Below are 27,696 nucleotides of genomic sequence, written 5' to 3'. Positions count from 1 at the left end.
CTAATTAGCTGGGAAGGCAGTACTAGAACCCATATACCTGAATGTGTAGGGTATTCTTTCCATCTTTATACATTACCACATCATTTTAATTCCCAGATGGAGAAAAGGGAGGGAGAAAGGGACGAGCACTGGATTTGAATGGGTTCTGCAGTATATACACATGCCATCACAGAGGAAAAACCTCCAACTTTTCAGGGCTGCATTATTCTTGGCCATGTAACTAGAGACAATTATTTACCTACCCTGTGCTGAGAATGAGGTATATGAATGGGACAACTGAATTGCCACACTTAAATTGCTGGTTCTGTGTTTCACCTCATGATTCACATTTGTGCTTTATTTTGAAATTACTTCCAATGGGATGGCAATTAAACAAGATGTTTCAATTCATGTGACTATGGAGGGTTCTATTCCTTATCTAGCTAATTCTGGTCTAAATACAGATTATTGCATGAGAGTTGTAGGCCAGACTATTTTCACTTAAGGGAAACACAGAATAAACCTAGATCTTTAGAACACCATAGTGCTCTTCTTTGTGTTCAGGGAATACAAAGAGCTAGGCCTTGTTCTAAATGGTGATTTCACTAGTATCTACTTTACAGCACAAAATCAGCAATCTTACTTCACTCTTTCAGGGCTTTATGCACTTTCCAAGGCAAGTCATGCTCTACCATAGTCTAGAAGATGATATTTACTCAAGTCAAACATATCCCACTGTCACTTTTCCTACAGCCATGATGACAATTACAAATGGTCACACTTCATTACATAGCCTTTGAGTATTCTTGTCTCAAAGCCTGTCAACTTCTGACCATAAACTGAAACTTTTAGTAACCGGTAAGTATTTTAATATAATTTCTTCACTTACGGAATTATTTTAAATTGACTATTCAAAGCTGGACTCAAGGTTTCCCCATTTGTAAGATGTTGCCTCAGGTCCAAAAAATAAATGTTATGCTGTAGGAATAGAAAAGTTTTTATTTCTCATAACTAACAAAAATGCTCATCCTTTTCTTGGGGTCGATAGTCTCACCTTTCTCAGCTTCCATGTTTCCCCCATATCTATCTTGGGAGTCTGGTTACCTCTGTGTTAACTGAGAATCTGAGGATGCAGGTGTCAGGGGACTTGGGTTTGAGTGTGACAGTGTGTAAGCAGGTTTTGACAGTGAGGTTGAGCCTAAAAGACTGTATATGAAATTGTATTTTGGTGAGACTTTGTTAGAGAAAATGAAATTTATGAAATGCTGTTTGTAAAACGGGTTGTGAGAGTGTCGAATTGGTTTGTGGGGCTTGACGTGTATTTATGTAACTATGTAACCTCGTAAGGCTCAGAATCTCATCCCCGCCCCAGCCAGCGGGGGGCAGTATCCCGAGGCCTTTGCTTAATTCCAAACCGGAATAACCTGTTGCGGGACTTCAATCTCCCGCAGTTGCTGGTTGGCGTCGCCGCCTGCGGCGCGCGGATCCCCGCCTGGTAGTCGCGCGCCCAGAGCTTGACAGGAAAGCAGTCACGTGGCAGCCGCAAAGCAGTGCTTTGCGACCTCGATGACAGGCAAAATGTGCGACAGCTGTGGCGCCGGCCAACCAGGGGCGGAGGCGGCGGCCAGGGAGGAAGCGGAGGAGGTGGAGGCGGCTGTGGGGTTCGCCCGCCTGCTCGTTCGCCTGGTTTCCCCGCCCCCGTCGGTTTCACGGCCGCTGAAGAGAGCCGGGTGCGCGCTGTCGTAACCTGTCCTCATCCTGGCCAGCGACAGGAAGACCTGACCGGCATCTAGACCAGCCTCCCTGTCAGGACAACTGCGGCGCGGGCTCCAAGGGGCTCAGGCAGGCGGCCGGGCGCCTGAAGGTTACTGAGTGCATGAGCGCCTAGCCTCCCGCGCTGCCCCGCCCGCCGGCCCGCCGGCCCGCCCGCCGGCTCGCCTGCCAGCCCCTCGGCGCCCGGCGGCGGCGGCGGCGGCGGCGGCGACGGCCGCAGGAGGCGCCGTTTCCCTGCCAGGTGCGCGCTTCGCTCCCGGAGCCGCGGAACTCGGCGGCCGCCATGGCGTCCAACATGGACCGGGAGATGATCCTGGCGGATTTTCAGGTGAAGTATCTGGCCCTGTTCCTCTTCCACCTCCAACTTCGTGGGTTCCTGGTGCCAGAAGGGTTGCCTCTTCTCAGGGTTTGTTTGAGCACTGCAGTGGTGTGTGGTTTGGGCTTTTGTATGGTACGTGGCGCGCGCGCGTGTGGGGTGTGTGTGTGTGTGTGTGTGTGTGTGTGTGTGTGTGGTACCATCCGGGAACGTGTCGGGGGTGGGGGGAGGTGAACCATCCGGGAACGTGCAATTCATATGCTGGGTTGGGTGTTATATACGCATTTGTAGGGTGAGGGGTGTTAATAATAGTTTAGAGTATGTGTGTGGACTGTGTGTAATGTTTTCTGTATTATGTAGAGAACAGGTAGAATTTGGGAGTATTCAGTGTGGGGCTTTTAAGTATGGGGTATTTTGGGTCAGGAGTTTTGGGTTGTTACTTGAGAGTGTGCTGTATGGAGTGTGGGTGTGGAGAGCGTGGTGGTGTGGGTGTGGTGTATTGAGGAGAGTAAGAAAAAGGAGAAGGGGGTGGTGGTGAAGGTAATGGTGAGGGTATGGTCTTTTTCAAGGAGAAATAAACATTTGAGACTTTGATGCCATGTTGGAATCTTTGGAGGGTATGAAGATGAGGAGGCAAATAGCATATACCATAGTATCTTTGCAGTGAATTCATAAGCTTAATAAATTACCAATTCATATTTGCGGATTCCCCTCTCCTCCAGATTTGAATTGTTTGGTTGGTGTCTTAATTCCAGGAATAATTTAAAGGATAAGCAAAGATTATTCCTTAGCCCAACTGTAGTTACACTAATATATAAGTATCTTAGGGAGGCCCTTTGAAAGTAGAGTTGTACCTCATGAAAGACTTGGAGTTAGAGCTAATATCCTGTGAACGCCATCTTTGCCTTTTGATGTATGATGAAAAAATTATTGTAGTGAGATATTTTTAACCAATCATTTTGGGATTAATTTAGAAACTACTGTTATGTATAGATAGACTTTTCATTCTATAATACTGTCATCGCACACAATGGTTTAACACTAGCACAGCAGGTGGCATTTTTTCTTAATGAGATTTTGTTGGGTTTCTCTTCTCCCTCTTTGATTTTTAAAAATTTCCTTATTTTTACAACTTAATATTGTGATAGTCATTTCCATAGTTTGTTCTTTATCTTACCCGGTTACCAGATTTATTGGGAATATGGATGTATCTGTATTTGATTATACTGTAACTTCCAAACTCAGACAGAAAGAAGTGTTCTGAAAATAAAAGTTGACCACAAGATTTTGGTGTTTTGTATGATTAGCATGGCCTAGGATTTTTTTTTTTTTTTTTTTTTGCCTAAGTCTTTTATTTTCTTAATTCTTTTTTTCATTCTCTAGTCTTTTATCTAATGTGGAATATGGTTGTATGAAAAAGGACTCTATTTCTAGGAGTAGTTTATCCTGTTATAAAATTGTTATGTTCTGGGGTGCCTTGGTGGCCCAGTGGATTAGGCATCCGACTCTTGATTTCGGCTCAGGTCATGATCTTATGCTTCATAAGATCAACCCCTGTGTGGCCTCTGTGTTGACAGCTTGGAGCCTGCTTGGGATTCTCTGTCTCCCTCTCTCTCTGCCCCTCTGCTGGCTCTCCTCGTCCCCTCTCCCTGCCCCCTGCCTCAGAATAAATAAATAAACATTAAAAAAATAAAATTGGCATATTCTGGTAAGAATGGATTTAGACAATTTAGAGTAGTGTACCTCATTAAAAGCTTTAAGGTAAGTGTAACTTTGTTGAGATTTCACCAAACTTTTTATACTTCCTGTGACAACTTGTAGCTGCTTGTTCTCTCATTATTTATGACAGTTATTGTGCTTACTATGAACCTTATATTGGCCCAAAATAGGAAATTTAGGATTCTTGTACTCAGAGTAAGATTTTCTGACAAGAATTTGGGGTTTAATTTTGATCACATTAGTATATTCTACTAAGTTTTTCTCTTCAAACCAGTGGCACTGATGTGAACAGTTGTTTACAAAATGTGAAAAAGCTATGGCATTCTCATGTTTGCCAAATGATGAAGGTTTCTTTTATATTGTCAAGTAGGTAGGAACATTATTGGTAGAATAAAAAATTACTTAGAAACTATATACATATTGAGCACATTAGCCTTTTGTGTTTTTAGGAACCTCATATTCTTCTCACAAATGATGATTCCAGATCAGTTTGCTCTTGTGGACTTAGCTTTAAGATCAATTATTCTTCCTTTTTTTTTTTTTATATTACATAAACTTTTCATAGGATTAACTTTAAAAAATTAGCATTGATCCAGTTATCAGAAACTGGGTAATTTTAAAGATTGCCGTTCAAGTCTTGGAGTGTAGACATTTGGAAGATGCTGGATTCTTCTGTAACTGTGCAAATCAATTTCTCCACCCAAAAGTGAACATATGACCATGAAATTAATAGTAACTTAGCTCAGTGCTGCCTTTGTAGAAAGGGACATGATTTTTTAAAAAAAAATGTTTGTTTATTTAGAGAGCAGCACATGTACCTGAGTGTCTGGGACGTGAGAGAGAGGGAGAGAAAGAATATCAAGCAGTCTCTAATGCTGTCAGCGCAGAGCCCAACATGGCTCGATCCTAGAACCATTAGCTCCAAAATCAAGAGTTGGGCACTTAATGGACTGAGCCACCAGGTGCCCCCTCAGGTGTACTCCTTAATCCCCATTACCTATTTAACCCATCCTCCTTACTGGCAACCATCAGCCTGTTTTCTATAGTTCAATGTCTTCTAATTGGTTTGCCCCCCTTTTTCTCCTTTTTTGAGAAAGGTACAGGATTTTCATTTACTTTTTAACTTTTATTTATTTATTTTATTTTAGAGAGAGCAGGGGAGAGGGGCAGAGGGAGAGAGAGAGAGAGAGAGAATGTCAAGTAGGGGGAGGCTCGATCCCATGACTGTGGGACCATGATCTCAGCTGAGACCAAGAGTTGGACGCTCAACCAACTGAGCCACCCAGGTACCCCTCAATTAAAAATTTTTAAAAATTGTGGTGAAATACACATAACATAGTTTGCCATCTTAATTTGCCACTTTAAGTGTCCAGTTCAGTGGCATCAAATATATTCACATTGTTGTGCAACCATCACCACCATCCATCTCCAGAAATCTTTTTATCTTGCAAAACTGTGACATTAACTATTAAACAGTAACTTCCCATTTTTTTTGAACTCCATCCCCTGGCAACCACCATTCTATTTTCTGTCTATGAATGTGAGTTTTCTAGGTACCTAATAAGTGGAATCTTGCAGTATTTATCCTTTTGCAGCTGGCTTATTTTACTTAGCATGAGGTTTCCAGTGTTCATCCAGTTAGTAGTAAGTGTCAGAATTCCCTTCATTTTTAAAAAGGCTGACTACTGTTCCACTGTATGTATATACAATAGTCCTCCATCATCTGTGGTTTTGCTTTCCATGGTTTCACTTACCCTTGGTCAGCTGTTGTCTGGAAGTAGATGATCCTCCTGATGTATAATCAGGAGGTCAGTAGTAGCCTAATACTACACACAATGCCTGGGTCATTTACCTCACTTTATCTCATCATGTAGGCATTTTTTCATATCACATCATCAAGAAGGGTGAGTACAGTAAGATTTTGAGAGACCACATTCAGATAACTTTCATTACAGTATACAGTATTGCTAAGATTATTCTGTTATAGTTATTAATCTCTTACTGTGCTGAATTTATAAATTAAACTTTCTCATAGGTATGTATGTATAGGAAAAAACATATAGGGTTTAGTACTGTCTTTGGTTTCATGCATCCATTGGGAGTCCTTGGGACATAACCCTTGTGGATTATGGGGGACTGCTGAACCATATTTTGTTTACCCATTTATTTGTCAATGGACACTTTTCCCCCCATGTTTTGACTGTTGTGAATCGTTAGTGCTGTTGTGAACATCGGTGTACAATTATTTGTTTGACTCCTTCCTTTCGATTCCTATAGGTATATATCCAGAAGTAGAATTACTGGATCATATGGCATTTCTATTTCTAATTTTTTTTGAGGAACTGCCATACTGTTATCCATAGTGGCTCACCACCAAAAGCTTGAATGGAGAGAATGGCAGTATCATGTTTAATGAATTATTTGTAAATTCAACTCTGGGCAAGTGAGTTTAGAATTTGGAATAGTCCAAAAAAAAAAAATCAATTTTAAATGTAAATAGTGTTAGCATGGCCTGATACTGGTAAAGGAATGAATAGAGTAGTACACCTACAGTTTTGGCTGGCTAGAGCTAGGAGGAGATGTAGAGGAATTTCCTGGGTTTAAAAACAGGCAGGCATTAATAAATGAGGACAATTTTCTTTTCTTCCTTAATGTCTTTTTTATAACAAAGAGATGCATTCAGGTGAAAATTCCAGATCTTGTTCTTTTTGTAATTGTAGAATTCTTTGCCTTTTTTTTTTTTTTGAAGGTTGAGGTGTAGAGCAAATATCATTTGCTCAAACAAACTTTTGAGATATATTTGGCTTACTTGCAGTTGTGAAAAGAGCTATCCAAATAGAATTGCTGTTGCTATCAAATAATTTTAGTAATGTTAGTTATGTTTTATTTTGGGTCTATCTGAACAAAAAAAATTTTCCCTTTCTCGCTTAACCTTTTAATTAATGCAATGCTAATTTCTTTTTCCTCTAAGATACATTTTTATAACAATTTTGGGAAGGGGGACAAAACGGGTGCTATAGCTACTTAGGTTAGTGTCACATGTTGATTTAATATATTTTTCTACTTATATTTTTCTGTTACTGTCTAATATAGAGATGTAGATTATAGCTTCACTCAAGTCAAGGAAAAAAAAAGGAACAGCTTTCATAATAGTAATATATTTTTTTAAGGAAACAAATCTTATCAGGATGCCTGGGTGGCTTAGTCCATTAAGTGTCTGATTCTTGATTTCTGCTCCGGTCATGATCTCACAGTTTGTGAGATTGGGTCCCACATGGGGCTCTGTGCTGATAGCATAGAGCCTGCTTGGGATTCTCCTCCCTTCCCCCCCTCCCCCCACTCATGCATGCTGATGCTCGCTCTCAAAATAAATAAACATAAAAAAGAAAGCAAAACCTTATCTGCCATGCTAAGAAAATATGTTTTCTGAACCTAGTTCCAGTGGTCACAGAGTGAGTCTGTTTCTTCTCTAATTTGGCTTTGATTTTGATGTTACTTTCAGTTGTTTCCTGGATGACATAGTTGTGCTTTTATTTTCCTCTCCTGGTCTTTCAAACTAGTGAAACCTTTGCTGCCTAAATTGCTTTATGCATTTTCATACTGGACTGTCACTATGGACTTTTACATTTTTATTTGTCTGTCAGCTTCTCTTGGTAGCATGAACTCTTCCATGACACTATCAGTAAGTCACTTGAAATTAGTTTCTGCCCCTTCATAACGTTTTTTTCCTTTTAAATGAAGCTGTGAATCTTCTACAAAAGGAGATGCCAGACTGTGCAAGTAGAAATGGTATTAATCCACATGGATAGGTGTCCTTTGTGATGTTGTGGATTAGGGACCAAACTATGTATCGGTGGAACATCATATGTATTTCCTGGGAGGTTGCCTTAGGCAGGAGATTGAGTACTGTGGCAGAAAGTAGTCTTGTTATTGTCCTTTCTTTCTTTTCTCCACTATCTTCTTTATTCATTAGGGAGACAAAGCATGTTGTGTTTGTGTTTGGATTGTTGGTCATTGGGAAAATAAGGTTTTGGCATGTAGAATAAAGTTTAGTAGTTAAGAGCATGGACTCTGAGGTCAGATTGTTTGGATTTAAATCACAGCTCTGCAACTCACTTATCTTGTGATCTTTGACTAATCACTTCACACTTCTGCCTCAGTTTCCTCATATGAAAACTGAGTTAATGCTTGTAAAGTGATTAGAATAGATGTCTAGTGTAGAAAGAGTTCATTAAGTTTTAGTTGTTACTTTCATTTTATTTTTAAATTTTTATTTATTTATTTTGAGAGAGAGAGAGAATAAAGAGCATGCATGGGGGAGGAGCAGAGAGAGGGGAGAGAGAATCTCAGGCAGGCTCCACGGGCATTGAGTCCAATGCAGGGCTTGATCTCACAACTGTGAGATTGTGACCTGAGCCGAAATCAAGAGTCAGATGCTTAACTGACTGAGACACCCAAGTGCCTTGTTATTTTCATTTTTGACAATTTTAAAGTATATGCTTGCTCTCTGCAGGAGACTTCAGAGATCATCTATTTCCAGCTTCTCATTTTTCCTTTTGTGGAAACTGAAATCAGAAAAAGGAAGTGACTTGTCCAAGTTCATGGGTTGGTTTGAAATAAAGGTTTTGTCCAGGTGCACATTAGAGTGTTTATTTTCTAGCTTAATGTGTCACATGGCTTGGAGTTCTAGAGAAAAACAAGACCCACCATTCAGAAATTTCTCCAAATGATAAAATTTACATACAGAATGAATTAATAGTATCTGGCATATAATAGACATGCCAGAAGGACGGAAGTGAGGGTGGGTCTGGCACTTTGGTTGTTCCTAGACTAGCACTCATTCCAGTCTAGTGCCATGCCTCTAAGTTTACAGGTGGTCAGAAGCCATGGAATAAAAAGCCTTTAGATTTGTTGAGCGGGGTTGGGTTGATGCCTGTTGTTTTCCAGACTGGGTTTATGAACTTTGTAGATCAAGGGTCAGGAAACTATAGCCTGTAAGTTGGCTGCCTGTTTTTATACATAAAGATTTATTGGAATACAGCCATAGCTACTCACTTATTGTTTGTGACTGCTTTCTTGCTGCAGTGACAGAGGTGACTAGTTGAGTCAGACATTATGGCCCACAGGCCTAAAATATTTACTATTCGGACCTTTAAGATAAAGTTATTTCACTCCCCTCCTCCCACCGTGAAACCAATACTATTCTTGCCAGGTTTTAGTAACTGCAAAGTGCTAGAATATTTGAATGCTTCACAAACAGCATTATATGGTTATATACCTCTGTAGGAAGCATTTGTTAGAACATTGCACTTAGGCAGACTAGAGCTCTAGTTTATTGCTGTTTATTTTGTTGTTGTTGTTGTCGTTGTTGTTTGGGCTCTGATTCTCTGAGCAAGTCATTTATCCTTTCTCGGTTTGAGTTACTCAGTCTATGAAATGAAGATTTGTCTAGAGCAATATCTACCTGAAAACAGGACTGGACTAGATTAGATATTCATATAGAGTCAGGACAATCAGTTGCCAGCAGCTGGGGTTGAAGACATTCAGTTATAATTTAGGTAATTGATCTGGATTAGGGATCAGCAAACTACATCCTGAGTGCCAAACTACCACCTGATTTTTGTCAATAAAGTTGTATTGAAAGGCTGTCATGCATATCTGTGTACATACTGTCTCTGGCCACTTTTGCCCTCAATAGCAAAGTTGAATAGTTGATTGCTTGGCCTGCAAAGCCTAAAATATTAACCCTGCCCCTTACAGGAAAGTTTGCTGATCCTTATCTAGATTAGTGGTGTTCAGTTGTGGATAATTTCCCCACAGGGGCACTAGGCTATGTCTAGAGACATTTCTGATTGTCACATCTAGGGGGTGCTCCTGGCATTTAGTGGGTAGAGGCCAGGAATGCTGCTAATCATTCTGCACAAAACATCCCTTCACAATGAAGAATTATCCACCTTAAAATGTCTTTAGTGCTGAAAAACCCTGATCTAAATCATTGATTCTCAGACTTTGAATTTGCATAAGAATAACCTGGAAGGCTTGTTAAACCTTAGGTTGTTGGATCCCACCCCAAGTTTCTGATTGAGTGCATTCTAGGTAGGGCTTGAAAATTTGTGTTTCAGTCAGGTTCCCAGGTTATGTTGATGATCCAAGATCTACACTTGGGAACAACTGATCTAGATGACTTTAGAAGTTACATCCATTCTTGGGACTTTTTTGATTTTGTTGTCTTCAGTACTGTTGCATTTTTATGGCATAGGAAAATTGAGTATTTTATATATATTTGATGCTCACAGTAGAATGTGTTTTATGGCTTCATATTCTCCCCACCCACCCCCCGCAAGTGAGCTCTACATCCACTGTGGGGATGATCTCATGACCCTGAGATTAAGAGTTGCATGCCCCACCAACTGAGCCAGGTGCCCCAAAGCTCCATGCCTTTATACCCTTATTTTTTGTGGCCCTTTGGAAAACTTCTGTTTATCTCTTAAAACCTATTGGCTGCCTTGTGCTTATAACATCAGTACCCTCTACCCAGTTTTAGGGTTAATCATTTTGTCTTACATATGTTGTATATCTTTTGTATGTTTCTCTTCTTTTGAGTCTTATGCCAGATTGTTGGTAATCACTTGTTTTTTTCTGCCACTGTCAGCTCTTTGAACAACCGCCTTGGTCTTAACCATTTTTTCTTACAATATCTATAAGAGGCACTCAGTGAATATATTTTGAAGGAATATTATGAATCTTAGCTGTTATGGTACAAATAGAGTAGAATTGTAAGTTTGTATGTATAGTTGACCCTTGAACAATGCAGGGGTTTGGGGCACCAACCTGCCATGCAGTTGAAAATCCACGTGTAATTTTGACTCCCCCCAAATTTAATTGCTAATAGCCTTTAAACTGGAAGTCTTATTGATAATATAAACGGTTAACACATTTTATATGTTCTATGTATTATATGTTGTATTTTTATGATAAAGCAAGCTAGAGAAGATGTTATTAGGAAAATCATAAGGAAGAGAAAATACACAGTACTGTACTGGATTGAAAAAAAAAATCCAGGTATAAGTGGACCCATATAGTTAAAACACGTGGTTTTCAAGGGTCAGCTGTATTTTTAAGTATCTACCATTTATTGACATGATTTTGAATAATAAAATTTGTCATTGAGAGAATGAAAATCAGCTTATTTTATTGAATTGAGGATTATAACTTTAAAGTGACCCATTTATAGAGAAATACAGAGCATCTCCCTTCTGGTGCTTTCTCCTTTTTATAGAGGGCTCAGTAAGGTAATGTGGCAAAATATAGGGCTTGAGGTCAATAACTTCTGGAAATTTGAATGCTGTTATTGAACTATGTGTCAGTCACTTTTTTTTTTTTTTTTAATTTTTTTTTTTTTTTCTTTTTAAGTAATTTCTATACCCAGTGTGGGGCTTGAACTCATGGCCTGGAGATCAAGAGTTGCATGCTCCACCGACTGAGCCAGCCAGGTGCCCCAATCACTCTTCTTCATTATGGTTTCACTTTCAAACTGTTTTTTAAGGCAGAGATTTAAATTTCAAATCAAAATTGTTGACCCTTTTAAATCATTAGTCATTGGCTTTAAGGTGAGTTTGAGATAATTTCAAGAAGCAGTTTGGTGACATTAACAGAATAATTGTAGCTGTCTTATTTGTGGTTATAGAGGAATAATTGAGGTAGGAAGGATGAGATGTCAAGTTGTGGTAAAGAAAAGCAGAAAATTTTTTTTCAGGTTTTGTGCACCTTAATGGTTTTAGAGTTAGGTTTCAGCCACCTGTTTTTTTTCCACCTGTAGTTACCCTGGTTCCCTGGACTCTTTAATGATTGAGCTGTAGTAGTAGTATAATGTTAATGAGAGGAAAGCTTTGTTTCTTGTGCCCTTCTGGCTCCCTGCCTTCTTTCTCCCAAGGGAAAAGTAGTGGTTGAACTTATGTTTTTTTTTTAATTTTTTATTAGTTTTTAAAAATTTTAAATGTTTATTTATTTTTGAGAGAGCATGAATGGGGGAGGGGCAGAGAGAGAGGGAGACACAGAATCCAAAGCAGGTTCCAGGCTCTGAGCTGTCAGCACAGACCCCAATGAGGGGCTTGAACTCAGCAACTGTGAGATCATGACTTGAGTTGAAGTCAGATGCTTAGCCAGCTGAGCCATCCACCCAGGCGCCCTGAACTTGTGTTTTTAAATATAATTTTAGGAGGAGGCCTGACTGGATTGGTCAGTAGAGCACGTGACTCTTGACCTCAGGAGTTTGAGCCCCATGTTGGGTGTGGAGCATACTTAAAAAAAATTATTTTTAATTTAGTTTATTTTATTATAAATTTGTAATTTACATATATATACACGTACATATATACATATATATATATATATATATATATACACACACACACACATATATATATGGATAAAATCTTAGTTATATCCTTTGGCATGTAATAAAAGTGAGGTGGAGACACAATTGAACATTCTTATTTTAGGTTTAATGGGGGAGGAATAAGAACATTAGTATCTAGCTGTTTGTTGCTTTGTATGTACCAGATACTGTGCTAGGCTCTTAATAGCTAAACTCTACGGTGGCCTTTTTGGGATCCACTGATACAATTCTCCATGATTTCTGTATGTCTTGTGATCAGAGACATTGACTGCTTTTGTTTCTGCTCTTTTCAAGGATGTTTGTATAGTGAGCTACCTTGGAAGATAGAGATAGTGTCTCCCTCTGGAGTAAAGGGTAGGCATGTATACCCTTTGCATTTTGAAAGGTTTGGGTTGTCTAGGCTCTGAGTTCCTCCTCTAGTGCAATCTATTGCGTGTGCAGGTATGACTTGGCCTACTTTGTGTTGCACTGTGGGAAATGGGCCTGGGACTGCCTAAGAAAATGGTGATATTCTGGCTATGAATATTGTCATGAGTCATAAAGTTCATTGTCTCCAACCCAGGAGTCTAGGTCTTCTGCCCACATCAATGAAATTGTCAGGGTAACTTGTTAGCTTGCAAGTAGGGTAAAAAATACCAGATCTTTCACTGTTCTGACAGTTTTGGCAACCAGGATGGTATATCGACAGACACATGGCTTTCTGGAAGAGGAAGGGTGAGGGCCTCATGGGCTGGTTAACAGAATTTGAGAGAAGTCTATGGGAATTGGTGTTGAACATGTTGTCCAAATTGTTAAGTGGTTCTCTACTTTATTGCCTGTTAATGAGGAAGAATTAGGGAGGTGGTTGCAGGCTGAGCACCAGGAAGTAGGATCAAAGACAGCTGTCTGAACATTCTGGTTGTTGCTAACTCTTAACCACCCTCAGGTATCTTCTTTGGTGGAGGGAATTTTTTTCACTAGTCTATTAGATTCAGAGTCAGACTCCCCCCACTCCCCACAATGTAACCACTAGTACTAAGATTTGTCCTGGCTGGGCAGAAGTTTCTGCCTCCTTTTAGACAACATTTATAGACCTGTGTACACCTATACTTGAATGTGAAAGGAGACAAATTTGCAACTTCTATGGGCACAGAGCAAAGTTGTTAGAATTTTCACTGGTTTGTTTGAGAGATGGGAGGATGGGGGTGCATAATGTCTTATGGCTCAGCCTTTCCTTTGGAGGAATCTTTATTCCCCACTTCACTGTCTAAGGCAAAGCCACCGCCTCAGTGGGGTCCTCAATTCATAGAGGTTTCCTTAAACCTAGGCCTAGTTTACCAGTGGTTCAGCCAAGCTGAAACTTGTTGTTTCCTGGGGCTGTTCAGCCTCTGTACCAGCTATGCAGATTGATAGTGGATGTGATTGTTCAGTGGATAGAGCTCAAGGCTGTTCTTTTTTTTAATTTTAATTTTTTAATTTCAGAGAGCGTGAGTTGGGGAGAGGGACACACACACACACACACACACACACACACACAGAGAGAGAGAGAGAGAGAGAGAAAGAGAGAGAAAATCTTAAGCAGGCTCCATGCTCAGTGTGGAGTCTGATGCGGGGATCATAACCTGAGCGAAACCAAGATGCTCAACTGATTGAGCCACCCAGGTGCCCCAAGGCTGTTTTTATAGCTCTGGCCAGTACTTTCCTTCATGGAACTTGTATTTCTCCTGCCCCTTTGGCCTATTGCCAATGGTCTAGCTATTTGGTCTGCCACTTGGAAACTATAGACTGGCAGATTAAAGACAGCTCTCTTTGAAGCTGTGAACTATGGAAACAAATTATAGCTGCTGATCAAACTGTCTGGATCACTCATGTAGATGCCCACAATAAGGGCCTGTTCTCTAATGAAGCCCACTGGAATCAAGCTTCTGATTGAGACTGCACTGCCCAGAGCCATCATTGTTGTCTGGATCCACCCATCATATTAGATGTGATAACGCATCAGCTATCATAAACTGGGTGTAGACTTAAGGACTGTGTATTTCTGATGCAGAGAGTAGCATTGCATATTATACTAGTGACTTCTGCCAAAAATTGACCTACTTGTCACATAATAAAAGAAGCCACATTTCATGGAATGTGGCTCCTGCTTGTTTTTGGCAGATTTAATACACTGGAACTTTGACCTCCCACTCAGAAGTATCAGTGCTGCTTCACTGCTGTTGATACTTTTTCTGGTTATGGTGTTGTTGTTCTAGTCCAATTGGCTGACTGGCCACACAATTTTGGCTTGTGAAACTAATCTGTGTTATGCTTTTGGGCTTTCTGGGCCATTTGCAGTTGACAGTGGTGTACTTTTTATCTCAGAAGCCCCTCAACAGTGAGCTTGATAGTCAAGATATTTGAGGGACCTTTCATGCTCCCTACCATCCACAGGCATCTGGTATGTGGATAAATGTTGAAGACTGAAACATCTTTTTACTTACTAAGTCATTTAGGCCAGTGAATACAGCTATGCCCAGAAAGGGATCATCTCAACTTGGGTCACTTCATGGGTAATGATCGGGGTGGAAGGGGTGAGAGGTTATATAGTCCTGTTTTGAAAATTCACATTCTAGGGGCGCCTGGGTGGCGCAGTCGGTTAAGCGTCCGACTTCAGCCAGGTCACGATCTCGCGGTCTGTGAGTTCGAGCCCCGCGTCAGGCTCTGGGCTGATGGCTCAGAGCCTGGAGCCTGTTTCCGATTCTGTGTCTCCCTCTCTCTCTGCCCCTCCCCCGTTCATGCTCTGTCTCTCTCTGTCCCAAAAATAAATAAACGTTGAAAAAAAAAATTAAAAAAAAAAAAAAGAAAATTCACATTCTATCCTATTTCTGGGCAAGGAGCTTCTTTTTTTCTCCTAGCTGCAGTGCAGTGCCAGCTTGTTGGTATACCTTGTATATGGCAGCTGCCAAAAGGTGGTGTCCTGAGGGATTCAAACTTAATTCTTGTTCACCACCTGGATTTTCATGTTGGGTTGACATGGAACCCATGCAACCCATGCTGGTTGACATGGTCCTAGATCATAAGGATAATGACTACTGGTTGAGTACCCTGCTTGCTGAGTTCCCCTACAGTGGTCCATGTGGGTCAGTAGAGACCGTAAATGGGTTTCTGTAGGTTTAATAAAAATTCCCTTGACTGTTTCATACCTGACATTTCTAGGGGGAAGGCCTGAGTATGAGTAGGAGATGATTGGAAAAAAGATGAAATTATAGCTACTGGAGTGGAACATACTGATTTTGTGGCAGTGGAGGGAAAACAACAATATTGACACCCAGGGAAGGAACACCTTAGACTCCAGAAGCTTTGGGGAAGGGAGACACCTTCAGAACCACACTTAAAGCTTTCCTTATGAAGGAAAATGTCCTGGTGCAGCTCTTCCAAACTTTTGCAGGCACATTAAATTTAATTGACTGCTGAGTGTGCCATCCTCCATTAGGCTGCTCAGCTGTGATCACCATTTGATGGCCATTCTCTTTAATCTTACTGAAAAATCTATTGGAAAAAGCAAGGGTTGCCCCAGCTCCTATACCTTCCATGCACAACACCTGTCAGTACCACCTCATGTCTACCCACTCCCATTCCATAGCCTTCTCTCAGAGATTCTATGGGGCAGATTACTGGTGGCCTGGATAATTGGGACAGTTTGGATTGACTGCTCTCATTCAGTCCTTTCAAAAACAAGGACTAGACACAGTTGTTCAAACTGAATTTGTGAACTCTAGGCCTGACACCTGGCTGGGAGGCCATGTTGGGACACAGGTTGACTGTGTCTCTCAGACTAATGTAGGTCCCATTTGGAAGGACCCAATAATTGCAAACAACCCACGTTTTCTAGGTATACTATATCTGCCCTCAGGATCTTATTTCTTGTGTGGAAGCCAGGCATTAACATACCTCCCTCCTAAAAATATGGACTCTTGCACCTTTGAGTGTTTAACCGAATACCACCAGTAGATCTTATAGCCTTCAGTTAACTATGGAGATCTCTCTAAAATGACACTATCCTTATTTTCTTGGGGAAGCTTCCCAGAGTCATAACCAGTTTGTTATTTATGCACATCCTGTAGACAGTTATCTCTATGAGGGAATTTATTCAATTAGAATTGGTGGTTCAGAATTTGTTCCTGACTTTTTAGCTGACATAATCAGTGACATACCCTGGCCCTGGAAAGCATTCAGATTAGCCTCAACTCACCAGCATTGTTATGGATGATAAAATTGCCCTAGACTTCTTCCTTGTAGGCTGAAGCAGAGTCTGTATAATTGTTAATACATTCTCTTGTTCCTGGATTAATGCCTTGGGCCAAGTGGAAAAGTTCATACAGAACTTTGGGGACAGAACTGCCAGACTTTCTGAGGTAGACCCTGATGTTTTATGGGATTTCTTCAACTTATTCTCAGAGTCCTTATTTAGGACTCGGAGAAACATGGTTGAAATCAATTCTGAAGGTTAATCTTACCCTGCTGCCTGTTGATAGCTACTTTAATTAAATGCTGTATGAAACAGATTGAATGGATTTAGTCCCAGCCCTTTGTCAGTCAGAAGAATCAGAGTAGCGGTTAGAATCATATACTCATGAGAAACTTTGTCAGCAGCCAAGATAGTTAGAAGTGAGAGAGACAAGTCTCTGTGCCTCATATTTCGGCACGTCTTATGAATAGAGACAGATTGTTCCAAACTGTCTTTTCAGGGGTATTGTATTGTGACCAGCTTAGAAAATGTCTCCTTCTGGACCAAAGGGCAGGTTTGCTTACAGCTTGGGAGATAAAGATACTTTTTCCCTCCAAAGCAAAGGTGTCCATGCTCACTGTCTATTATAAAAGATTCCCTAAGCTCAGGGTTCCTCTCCTCTACTGCATGTGCAGCTGTCACCTGGCCCACTCTGTATCACCATGTGAGAAATGGATCTTGGGGACCCATGTAAGAAAATGCTGATACTCTGGCTACTGTTAATATTGTGAGTAATAAAGTACTTTATTCTTGATCTAGGAGTCTTGTGTCTTCCTCTAGCGTCTTTGAAATTGTAACATGCTAAATTGTTGGTTTGCAAGTGAGTAAAATATTAGATCCTTCACAGTTCTTATCACCCTGTAAACTAGGCAGTCCTTCATTGTACAGATTGATTTTTAGAGATGGTAATTATAATAACTACTACTACTGTTTACTCAGCATTACTTTGGCTGATGTGATAAGTGTTTTATCTGCATTATCCAATCTAATTGGTATATACCTTTCAATTTGTGATAGCCGTCATTACTATTCCCATTTTAAAGATGAGAAAGTGGAAGTGTAAGGAGGTTAAGTAATTATCTAATGACAGGTAGTCATAACAAGGCTGTGTTTGGGACTCAGGTATGTTCTACTCCAAAGTCAAGTCTGTGATTCGTATATGCACATTTCTCAAATGGGTGTGCTAGGAAGTACTCAAAGCTACAGAATAAATATCAATGTCTTCTTCTAGGACCAATTTACTAGAATAATTTATAAATATGTGTTTTTTAAAAATTAAAAACGGTTACTATGAAGTAAATATGAAATTTACTATGAAGTAAATATGAAATTTGCACGAATTTTAAATTGAAAATGAAATTTCAAAGAAATTGTAAGGATGTGACTTGTTTTTCTTTGGGTTGTCTCCTCCTCTCCCGTGTTTCCTTTCCTCTATCATTGTGACTACAACAGTGGAAAAAATTACTAAGTGCTGCACTTTACAAGCTTGCCTTTAAAAAAAAAACAAACAAAGCTGCATCCAGTTATTTGATTCCTTCATCCTTTTGTAGCTTTGTGAAACACAAAAAGAAAATGAAGTTTTTCTGCTGTCCCTGGATTTACTGAGACTAATAGAGTGATCAAAAGATGAAAAACTGGGTTTAATTTAATTGACTTCTATTTTGAAGCTGTATGTGGCAGTAGTTGCTATTAGGATTATTTAGGTACTATTAGGATTGCTGTTAGGTTGCTGTTATGATTACTTTAGCAAGAGATTATCCTTTTTCTGCTTTTTTTCTTTTTTTTCTTGTAAACTTCACTTTTACATTTACCAGTGTCTGTATTGTGTTCGTATGTGTCTGTATTTGTGCTGTCTATATATAAAATGCATAGTATACATAATAAAAATGTAAAAATATATTTTGGCTTCACTTTTCTGGGAGTACTATCAGTTATGGGTATTTCCTAAGGTTCCAGTAGTGGGACTTGAAACAAAGATAATGATGTTGAGGCAAAAATAATAGAATTGATTCCAGCCAGGGCAGGCTGGCTCCAGGTTGAGACACAAGAACTTTGTTTTATCTTTTTATTTTATTATTTTTTATTTTAAATTCCAGTATACATAATCAAAAACTTTGTTTTATACTACATTTTTGTTGACTAACTTGGACTTCAATAAACAAACAAAAAATAAAGTACATTGTATTTTATTTTATTTTATTTTTTTAATGTTTTTTTTTTTTTCAACGTTTATTTATTTTTTTTGGGACAGAGAGAGACAGAGCATGAACGCGGGAGGGGCAGAGAGAGAGGGAAACACAGAATCGGAAACAGGCTCCAGGCTCCGAGCCATCAGCCCAGAGCCTGACGCGGGGCTTGATCTCGCGTGAACTCACGGACCGCGAGATCGTGACCTGGCTGAAGTTGGACGCTTAACCGACTGCGCCACCCAGGCGCCCCAAGTACATTGTATTTTAGAAGAGGAAAGCATTATTTAGTGATTACTTTGGAATAAAGTAGTAAATATTCTGCCAAAACTGAGTGGAACAGAGAAATACTGCCTAGGTTATTAGTCTTTCCACTTACACATGCATGAAGAGTATGTAAAGTTACAATGTAGATTATGCCAAAGTGAAGTATGTTCTTATTGTTAAGATTACAGATTTAAAAAAAAAATTATTTTTGAGAGAGAGAGAGAGAGAGAGAGAGAAAGAACAAGCGGGGGAGGGGCAGAGAGACAGGGAAACAGAATCTGAAAGCAGGCCCCAGGCTCTGAGCTGTCAGCACAGAGCCCATTGTGGGGCTCGAACCCATGAACTGTGAGATCGTAACTTGAGCCAAGTCAGATGCTTAGAAGTTGGATGCTTAACTGACTGAGCCACCCAAGTGCCCCAAGATTAGAGATTTTTTTAAATCATAAATCCTAACGAATAATCTGGGAGTAATTTAATATGCCAGGATAAAAGTATTGATATACCAGGAAACAGCCACATGGTTTCATGCATGCGAGTGGGAGAGAGACAGAAGGAGACAGATGATCCAAAGTGGGAGAGTTCATGACCTAAGCCAAAGTTGGACGCTTAACCGACTGAGCCACTCAAGTGCCCCTCTCTGTTGGCTTTTTAACTATGATTCTTCTATTTATTAGTGGTTGTTCTACAAATTATAATATGCATCTATAACTTCTTAGTCTACCTTGAGTTAATATTATTACTACATTCTATATAAGAACCTTATAAGAAAGTCCATTTACTTATTTTCTTTCACTACTGTTGTCATATATTTTACTTCTACATGAAATATAAAACTCCACAGTATATTTTTGTGCTAGTAGAATGTTCTTTAAGAAATAATAAAAAGGTGGGGCACCTGGGTGGCTTAGTTCGTTGAGTGTTCGACTTCAGCTTGGGTCGTGATCCTGCTGCTCGTGGGTTTGAGCCCCTCATCGGACTCTGTGCTGACAGCTCGCAGCTCAGAGCCTGGAGCGTGCTTCAGATTCTGTCTCTGTCTCTCTGACCCTCCCCCACTCAAGCTCTGTCTCTCTCTCTCTCTCTCTCTCTCTCTCTCTCAAATATAAATGAGAACATTAAAAATTAATAAAAAGGCAAGCATAGTTGTTTATGTTTACTCGCATATATATTCCATATGCAGTGCTCTTCACTTCTTCCATAGATCCATATTTCCGTCTGGTGTCACTTTTCTTCAGCCTAAAGAACTGCCATTAGCATTTCTTATAATGTGCAGGTCTGTTGGCAACAAACTCTCTCATGTTTTCTTTTCTGAAAATGTCTTCATTCTCACTTCTGAAGGATAATTTTGCTACATATAAAATTCTAGTTTGATAATTTTTCTTTCAGCACTGAAAGATATTATTCCATTGTCCCCTGTATTTATTCCATTTTTCCTAATGGGAAGTTAATTACCATTCTTGTCATTGTTCTCTTCATGGGATGTGTTTTAAGACTTTTCTTTTTATCTTTGGTTTTCAGCAATGTGACTACTACGGTGTGCCTTTGTATGGCTTCCTTAGTATTAATCCTCTTTGGTGTCCCACAGAGCTTCTTGAATCTGTAAATTTATGTCTCATACCTGCAAAGGTACTGAAAAATCTTGCCAATGATATCCACACATACAACAGGACATCTTTGGGGACATTTTTTGTTTAATAGAAGGAATGCTAGGAGCACTTCAAAAGAAGAAAAAAGATAGAAACATTAAGACAATTACCACTATTACCTTGCCATCAATTCATGCCAAATTTTAAAACAAATCCTGAAGAGTTGCTGCTGCCTTATAAATCCTTAGAAAGGAGCGTATGGTCATTATAATAAATGATGCCCAAAGATTTTTTTAAATAATTTGACATACATGTCAGTAATTTAAAATATATCCCTAAATCTGGATTTCAATAAGGCAACTGACAAAACTTTTTCTTATTTATTCTTTTTTTTTTTTTCAACGTTTATTTATTTTTGGGACAGAGAGAGACAGAGCATGAATGGGGGAGGGGCAGAGAGAGAGGGAGACACAGAATCGGAAACAGGCTCCAGGCTCTGAGCCATCAGCACAGAGCCCGACGCGGGGCTTGAACTCACGGACCGTGAGATCGTGACCTGGCTGAAGTCGGACGCTCAACCGACTGCGCCACCCAGGCGCCCCTCTTATTTATTCTTAAAGATAACATACAGAAATAAAGATGAATGCTACTAGTCATATAGTATCTTGCAGCATGAATGCCCTCATCTAATTTCAATTTAATTTGCTTCAGTTCAATAAACACTGGTAACCTGATATTTGGCAGACAGTTAGATACTAGCAATACAGAGATGAATATGACATAATTCCAAGCCATGAGACACTCAGGGTTAATGGAATGATGTTCCTTTACATATGCAAATGACACAAAGCTAAAACAACTAGTATTCTGATGACAAAATCAGGATCCAAAAACTCAATCATATCCTTTTCATGTTCATCTTATTTCAGTAGTTTACTATTCAGTGAGAACACACTATGTGCCAGAATGTGTGCTAGGCACTAGGAATACTAAAATGAATAAGATCTAGTTCCTGGCTGTAAGGAACTCACACATTACTAAGGAAGACAAGTAAATATTTACATAGTAAGGTGATAGCTGCAATAACAGATGCATGCATAAGAATGAAAAATATAGAGGGAATAGGTACTGTTAGAGAAGGCTTCACAGGAAATAATGCCTATGTAGAACTAAAAGAGGTAAATATAAGACTGGGAGGTAGGCATTGGGAGAACTGCAAAGGCAAAGAGACATGAAATAAATTCAAGAAAATTACAAGCATCAAAGTGTCACTACAGAACCAGGCAATGGGAAAAGTATAGTCTACAAAAGGACAAAAAACAAAGAGCTTTGTTAGCATGCCAATGAACTTGACCTTCATCCTATATAAGCAAATGACTATGGAGTTCAAGAGAAGTTAGGAGTGAGGCTTGAGAAATGCAAATGATTAAATTTAGGATGAGGGAGATATGTCTTACCTATTCATGTAGCATTTTAAGTTTCTAGCCATTAAAAATGTATCAAAGCTGTAAGGTGACTGCATTAGTAGTAATGTAATATACAAATTAAGGGAGAGGCCATTCTGCTCTACTCCTACTCCTTTTTGGAATATTGTATTCACCCCCAAGCTTCTCCATTGAAGTGTGCCATTAATAAATAAAAACATCCAGAGGAAAGCAAGCAAGTGATAAAGAGTAGGGGAAAGAACTAGAAAATTAGGACCCAGATAGTAGGAGTTAATGATAACATAGTTGCCTTTATGTGACAGGAAAAGAAATTTTGTACAGGTCTAGAGTAAATAAATAAGCTATAAAGAGACAAACTTTTATTAGCTATTTGAACTGACTTAAGAAGTAGCAATCAGTAATATAATTACCTAGTATAATGCCAATTACCTAGTATAATGCCTGGCACAGAGCAGGTATTCAGTAAATTTTTGTCAAGTGAGTGAAAATATGAATCAAAGAAAAAAGAAAACATGAATCAAGACAGTGTCAGGTAATACATATTTCTCTTTCTAACATCCTGACATCACAATACATGTGGAATCATTCAAGTATGTGTTGAACAAATGAATGTCTGGTACACCCTCAATAACATGCTTACAGATTTACAGCACTAAGAATTAAAGATGCTGTTCATTTATCAAGCACTATCACTAACACCACCCAAATTCATGATATTCCCATCTCTTTTATCTTAATCTGACTACAACAGCAACCGGAAGAGAGGTATTTCTGAGTAAATGCCTTGTCGAACAAATCCAGAGCATCCTATTTGGGATTACTAAAGCAATGATAGAAAACCAATCAAGATCCATGACTACAATTTCAGACTTGCCCCATGGGTAACATGCAGCATCTGCAACTGTGAGATGTGTCCTAGCCAGCAGGGAATTCCTTGCAGCTATCTTCATGAAGGTCTCCCAAAAACTCAGGAGGAATGCATGTAGAACTGAGTCCCAGGGCCAACTATGTATGTCACTATTGCCCTTTCATCAAAGGATGACTCTGTATCCATGTCAACATACTTTCAGAATCCATCCCCTGGAAATGCCAAGGCTCTGCTATAATCTCTCTCTCTCTCTCTCTCTCTCTCTCTCTCTCTCTCTCTCTCTCACACACACACACACACACACACACACACACACACACACACACACAGTACCTGAGGGCCGCCTGGGTGGCTCAGTTGATTGAGTGACTGACTTCGGCTTGGGTCGTGATCTCACGGTTCTTTGGTTTGAGTCCTGCATCGGGCTTGCTGCTGTCAGCATGCTCTATCTATCTCAAAAATAAACATTAAAAAAAAAAGCACCAATAGAGGAGATAAAATAGAATACTAAAAAGTAGGTTCAACCTTAAAGAATGTAGGTAAAAACAGTTGGGACAGATGACAAAAAAAATGGTAGACAAACTCGTCATATTAATGATTACGTTAAATGTAAACAGACTAAGCAGTAAACAGAAGGTAGAGACTGTTACTAGCAAAGGTTCCGGAACCCACCCCCACCTCACCCACTGATATTTTCAAGAGTGTGGCATGAACTCAGCTGCGACTTTCTAGAAGCCAGGCTGTACTCTCTTTACCTGCCTCCCTTACCCCTTTCACCCTCCCTCCCATTTGTAATTAAAATTGTTTAAGGAAAGGCAAAAAAAAAAAAAAAAAAAAAATGGAGACAGATTGGATAAGAAAGAAAAACTGATCTATATTGTTTACAAGAGGGGCATTTGAAGCATAAAGATCCAGTTAGGTTGGAAATGTTAAGGTGAGAAAACCTATACCATGTAGGTACTAATCATAACAAAGCTATTGTGATTAACAACATCAGGCCAAGTAAACTTTAAGGAGTATTACTAGAAATAAAGAAGTTCTGGCTTACTAGTTTTCTACTTTCTAATCCTGGGTAAATCATGTGGCCTTGTTCTGTTTTCTCATCTATGAATTGCAGTTAATATTTGAACTCATATATTAGTTATTTTACCTGTGTAATTATCAATCCTTGTAATAGCCTTGTAAGATGATTACTGTTCTTCCTAAAGTTGCAGGGCTAATAGTTGGCAAAGCTCAGATTTGAAGCCAGTTCAGCTTTAATTCACTTTTTTTTTTTTTTAACTACACATTGTTTTCTGTCAACATGCCTTCCTGTGAAGGAATATCCCCGATACTTTGCTTCTATAAAGATTTATGTGTATAAAGATAATACTAATCAGCAGAGCTCTCCTCAGGTCACCTATCTATTCATCATGCCCTTTTGAAATCCATTCTTCTTTAAATCATATAAAAATGGCTTTATTCAAATGTTATTAATAGGCTGTTATTGAGAATTTTCAGTGTTGGCATTATGATTTTATTGTTCATCAGTGCATTTAAAAAAAATGTTTATTCAGTTTTGTGACAGAGCGTGAGTGCAGGAGGGCAGAGAGGGGAGGGGACAGAGGATATGAAGCAGGCTCTGTGCTGACAGCAGTGAGCCCGATTCGGGGCTCAAACTCACAAACCATGAGATCATGACCTCAGCTGAAGTCAGACGATCAACTAACTGAGTCACCCAGTGCCCCAGTAGGTTTTATTTTTAAGTAATCTCTACACCCAACATGGGGCACAAACCTACAACCCTGAGATCAAGAGTTGCATGCTCTACCTACTGAGCCAGCCAGGCGCCCTCATTGTACATTTTGTTTATTTGTTCGTTTGGTTATTTTTTAAAAAAATTTTTAACGTTTATTTTTGAGAGAGAGAGTGCGTGCGTGCAAGCAGGCTCCAGGCTCTGAGCTCTGACCTGTCAGCATGGAGCCCAACATGGGGCTCAAACCCACAAACTGCGAGATCATGACCTGAGCTGCAGTTGGATACTTAAATGACTGAGCTACCCAGGCGCCCTTCATTGTACATTTTAAAGATGCCCCTCTCCTAAAATGCTTTGTTAAAACTACAGCCTCAAATTACCCTAAATCAGTGTTAGCTTACTTATATTTTGATTAAGCTAAATGCAAAAAGATGAAGTGGCTTAGATTATTGGAGTCCATTCAGAAAAAGATACTGGTATTGTAGAGCCTACTGTGAACTCTTTATATAATAAACTGACTGCATAATGCATGTTATTTGCCTCTTAGAGTTGTAGAATATAAATTAGTGATATTTGTGTAGTCTTTTTCCATCATACTTGTAGTTTCTAGTCAGACTGAATACTTACAAATTACAGTTTATAGTAATGCTATAAAAAAGCCAAGTATTATTCACGTTTATTAAAGAATCGTACAAAACTCTAGATGTACTTTGTTGTGTGAAGTAGTATGAAGCCTGGGAACAGGAGCTATATTACCCACAGTATTTCCAGACACTATTTAGCCCATGTAAACAGTCAAATACTTTTTGGTAGTTGTTTTTTTCCAATTATTGTCTCCTAAAAGTCATGTAAAAATTAGTATGTAATGAAATTCCCATAAAGATGTGTTAGATGTTTGCTCCCTCTTGTGGCTATAAAGGAGAATGTAAGCTCTTACAATGAATCTATTCTCTAGTTTTTTTGTTTTTTGTTTTTTGTTTTTATTTAAAGATGTACTGTAAATAGGGTATAAAATTTATCAATATTTTTGTCTTTTTGGAGAGATAGTAATCCATATACCTTTGTCAGCCCATAAAGTTTTTTAGTGCACATACACTCATAAAACATGCAGAATTCATGCTCAAGAAGTATAATGTTTTAACGTCCAGGATAAAGTTTATATATTGTTAAGTCAGAACTTAGGAGCACTTTTTGAGCATACCCTTTCTGCTTTCCCTCATATAAATTACATGAATGATGAAATAACTTTTTTCTGTTTTAGTTCTAAAACTCTATTAGTTTTAGTTATGTATGAGGGTACTACTGACAGTATTATTTCCTAATAGTGTTAAACATTCCTTGTTTTGATCAAAGTAAAAACAAAAGCCTAATTTTATTTTGTCTTCACAGATTTTATTTTATTTTATTTTATTTTATTTTATTTTATTTTATTTTATTTGGGAGAGTGTGAGCAGGGAAGACAGGCGGGGGGGGGGGGAGAGAGAGAGAGAGAGAGAGAGAGAGAGAGAGAGAGAGAGAGAGAGAGAGAGAATCCCAAGCAGGCTCCATGTTCAGTGAGAAACCTGATGTAGGGCTTGATACCAGACCCTGGGATCATGACCTGATCTAAAATGAAGAGTCAGACATTCAACTGAGTCACCTAGGCACCCCGCCTTCACAGCTTTTAAATTCAGAACATCTGTCTAGTTTTTTTTTTTTTTTTTTACATTTATTTATTTTTGAGAAACAGAGTGAGACAAAGCGTGAATGGGGGAGGGGCAGAGAGAGTAGGAGACACAGAATCCGAAGCAGGCTCCAGGCTCTGAGCAAGCGGTCAGCACAGAGCCTGATGCAGGGCTTGAACCCACGAACTGTGAGATCATGACCTGAGCCGAAGTCGGACACTCAACTGACTGAGCCACCTAGGCGCCCCTAGTTTTTTTTTTTTTAAGGCATAATATTTTTATTCTAAATAATTAATGCAACTGAGACTATGAGCAGTTGGGCCTTATGAATGCTTTAGTGTGTAGAAAAATCTTTTTAACACACATGTATATATATCCTTCATGTTCTTTTCTCTGTATGCTTAGAGAGCTTCAAATTATTTTGTTAGACCTCTTCATTTTCTGTATACTTCTGTCATTAATAGAAGTTGACTTTCATTTTGAGACTAGTTTTGGAATAGAAACAATATTTTCACCATTGCAGAAGAATTATACTTTATGTGTCAAAGACAAATAGCATGCAATAAATGTGCACTGTAATGTGGATGCTGGACTCTCAGTAGGGCTCGCTTACTAGACAGGTGGCTTGCTCCTGAAACCAGTCTAGCTGTAAGCATGATCCAGATCCTCACCTCACCAAAATCACAATGTGTCTGTCATTAATTAAAGCAAGCAAACAAATAACAAAATGTTGTGGTATAATATTCATAGAGCAAAGAACACAAATCATAAAAGTTCATGAACTTGCACATAATGAATACACCCATTAAACCAACACTCAGGTTAAGAAAACAATGTAACTTCAGTAGCCTTCTTCTAGTTATTATCTCCTCATGCTCTAGGATAACCCAGTACTTTGAATCTAACCTATATTTTTGCCTGTTTTTAAACATTACGTGCAGGAAACCATACAGTAGGCTTTAAAAAAAATGTTTATTTTTGAGAGAGAGTGTACATGTGTGGGGGAGGGGTAGAGAGAGAGGGAGACAGAGGATCCAAAGCTGGCTCTGCTCAGTGAGAAGCCCAACATGGGCTTGAGCCCAGAACTGTGATATGACCTGAGCTGAAGTTGGATGCTTAACCAACTGAGCCACCCAGGCACCCTTGGTAGGCTTTCAAAAAAAATTGTGGTTAAATATATATAACATAAGAGTTATTTTTTTAAGTCATTTGTAAGTGTAGAATTCAGTGGCATTAAGTACATTCACATTGTGCACCATCACTGCCATCTATCTCTAGAATTTTTTCATTTTCTTGAACTAAAACTCCCTACCAATTAAACATTAACTTTTCATACCCCTCTTCCTCCAGTCCTTGGCAACCATCATTCTACTTTCTATCTCTGTGGATTTGACTGTTCTAGCTACCTCATATACGTATAATCCTATAATAATTAGTCCCTTTGTGTCTGGTTTATATTAGCATATTGACTTCAAGGTTTATCCATGTTATAGTGTGTGTCAGAATTTCCTGCC

General features: G+C 39.2%; 1 protein-coding gene across 1 annotated transcript in view; it reads left to right on the top strand.

Annotated features, from left to right (window-relative positions):
• The first annotated feature begins 1,971 nt into the window (after positions 1 to 1,971).
• FAF1 (Fas associated factor 1) overlaps positions 1,972 to 27,696 on the top strand; it is a 520,342-nt gene continuing 494,617 nt past the window's right edge. The window contains exon 1 of the mRNA XM_023258678.2: positions 1,972 to 2,080. Within this exon, the coding sequence (XP_023114446.1) occupies positions 2,036 to 2,080 (45 nt within the window). The 5' untranslated portion in view covers positions 1,972 to 2,035. The remainder of the gene's footprint in view (positions 2,081 to 27,696) is intronic.

The sequence above is a fragment of the Felis catus genome, chromosome C1 (assembly GCF_018350175.1).
Source record: "Felis catus isolate Fca126 chromosome C1, F.catus_Fca126_mat1.0, whole genome shotgun sequence".
Classification (NCBI taxonomy): Eukaryota; Metazoa; Chordata; class Mammalia; order Carnivora; family Felidae; genus Felis; species Felis catus.
This window is presented reverse-complemented; position numbering and strand designations above follow the sequence as displayed.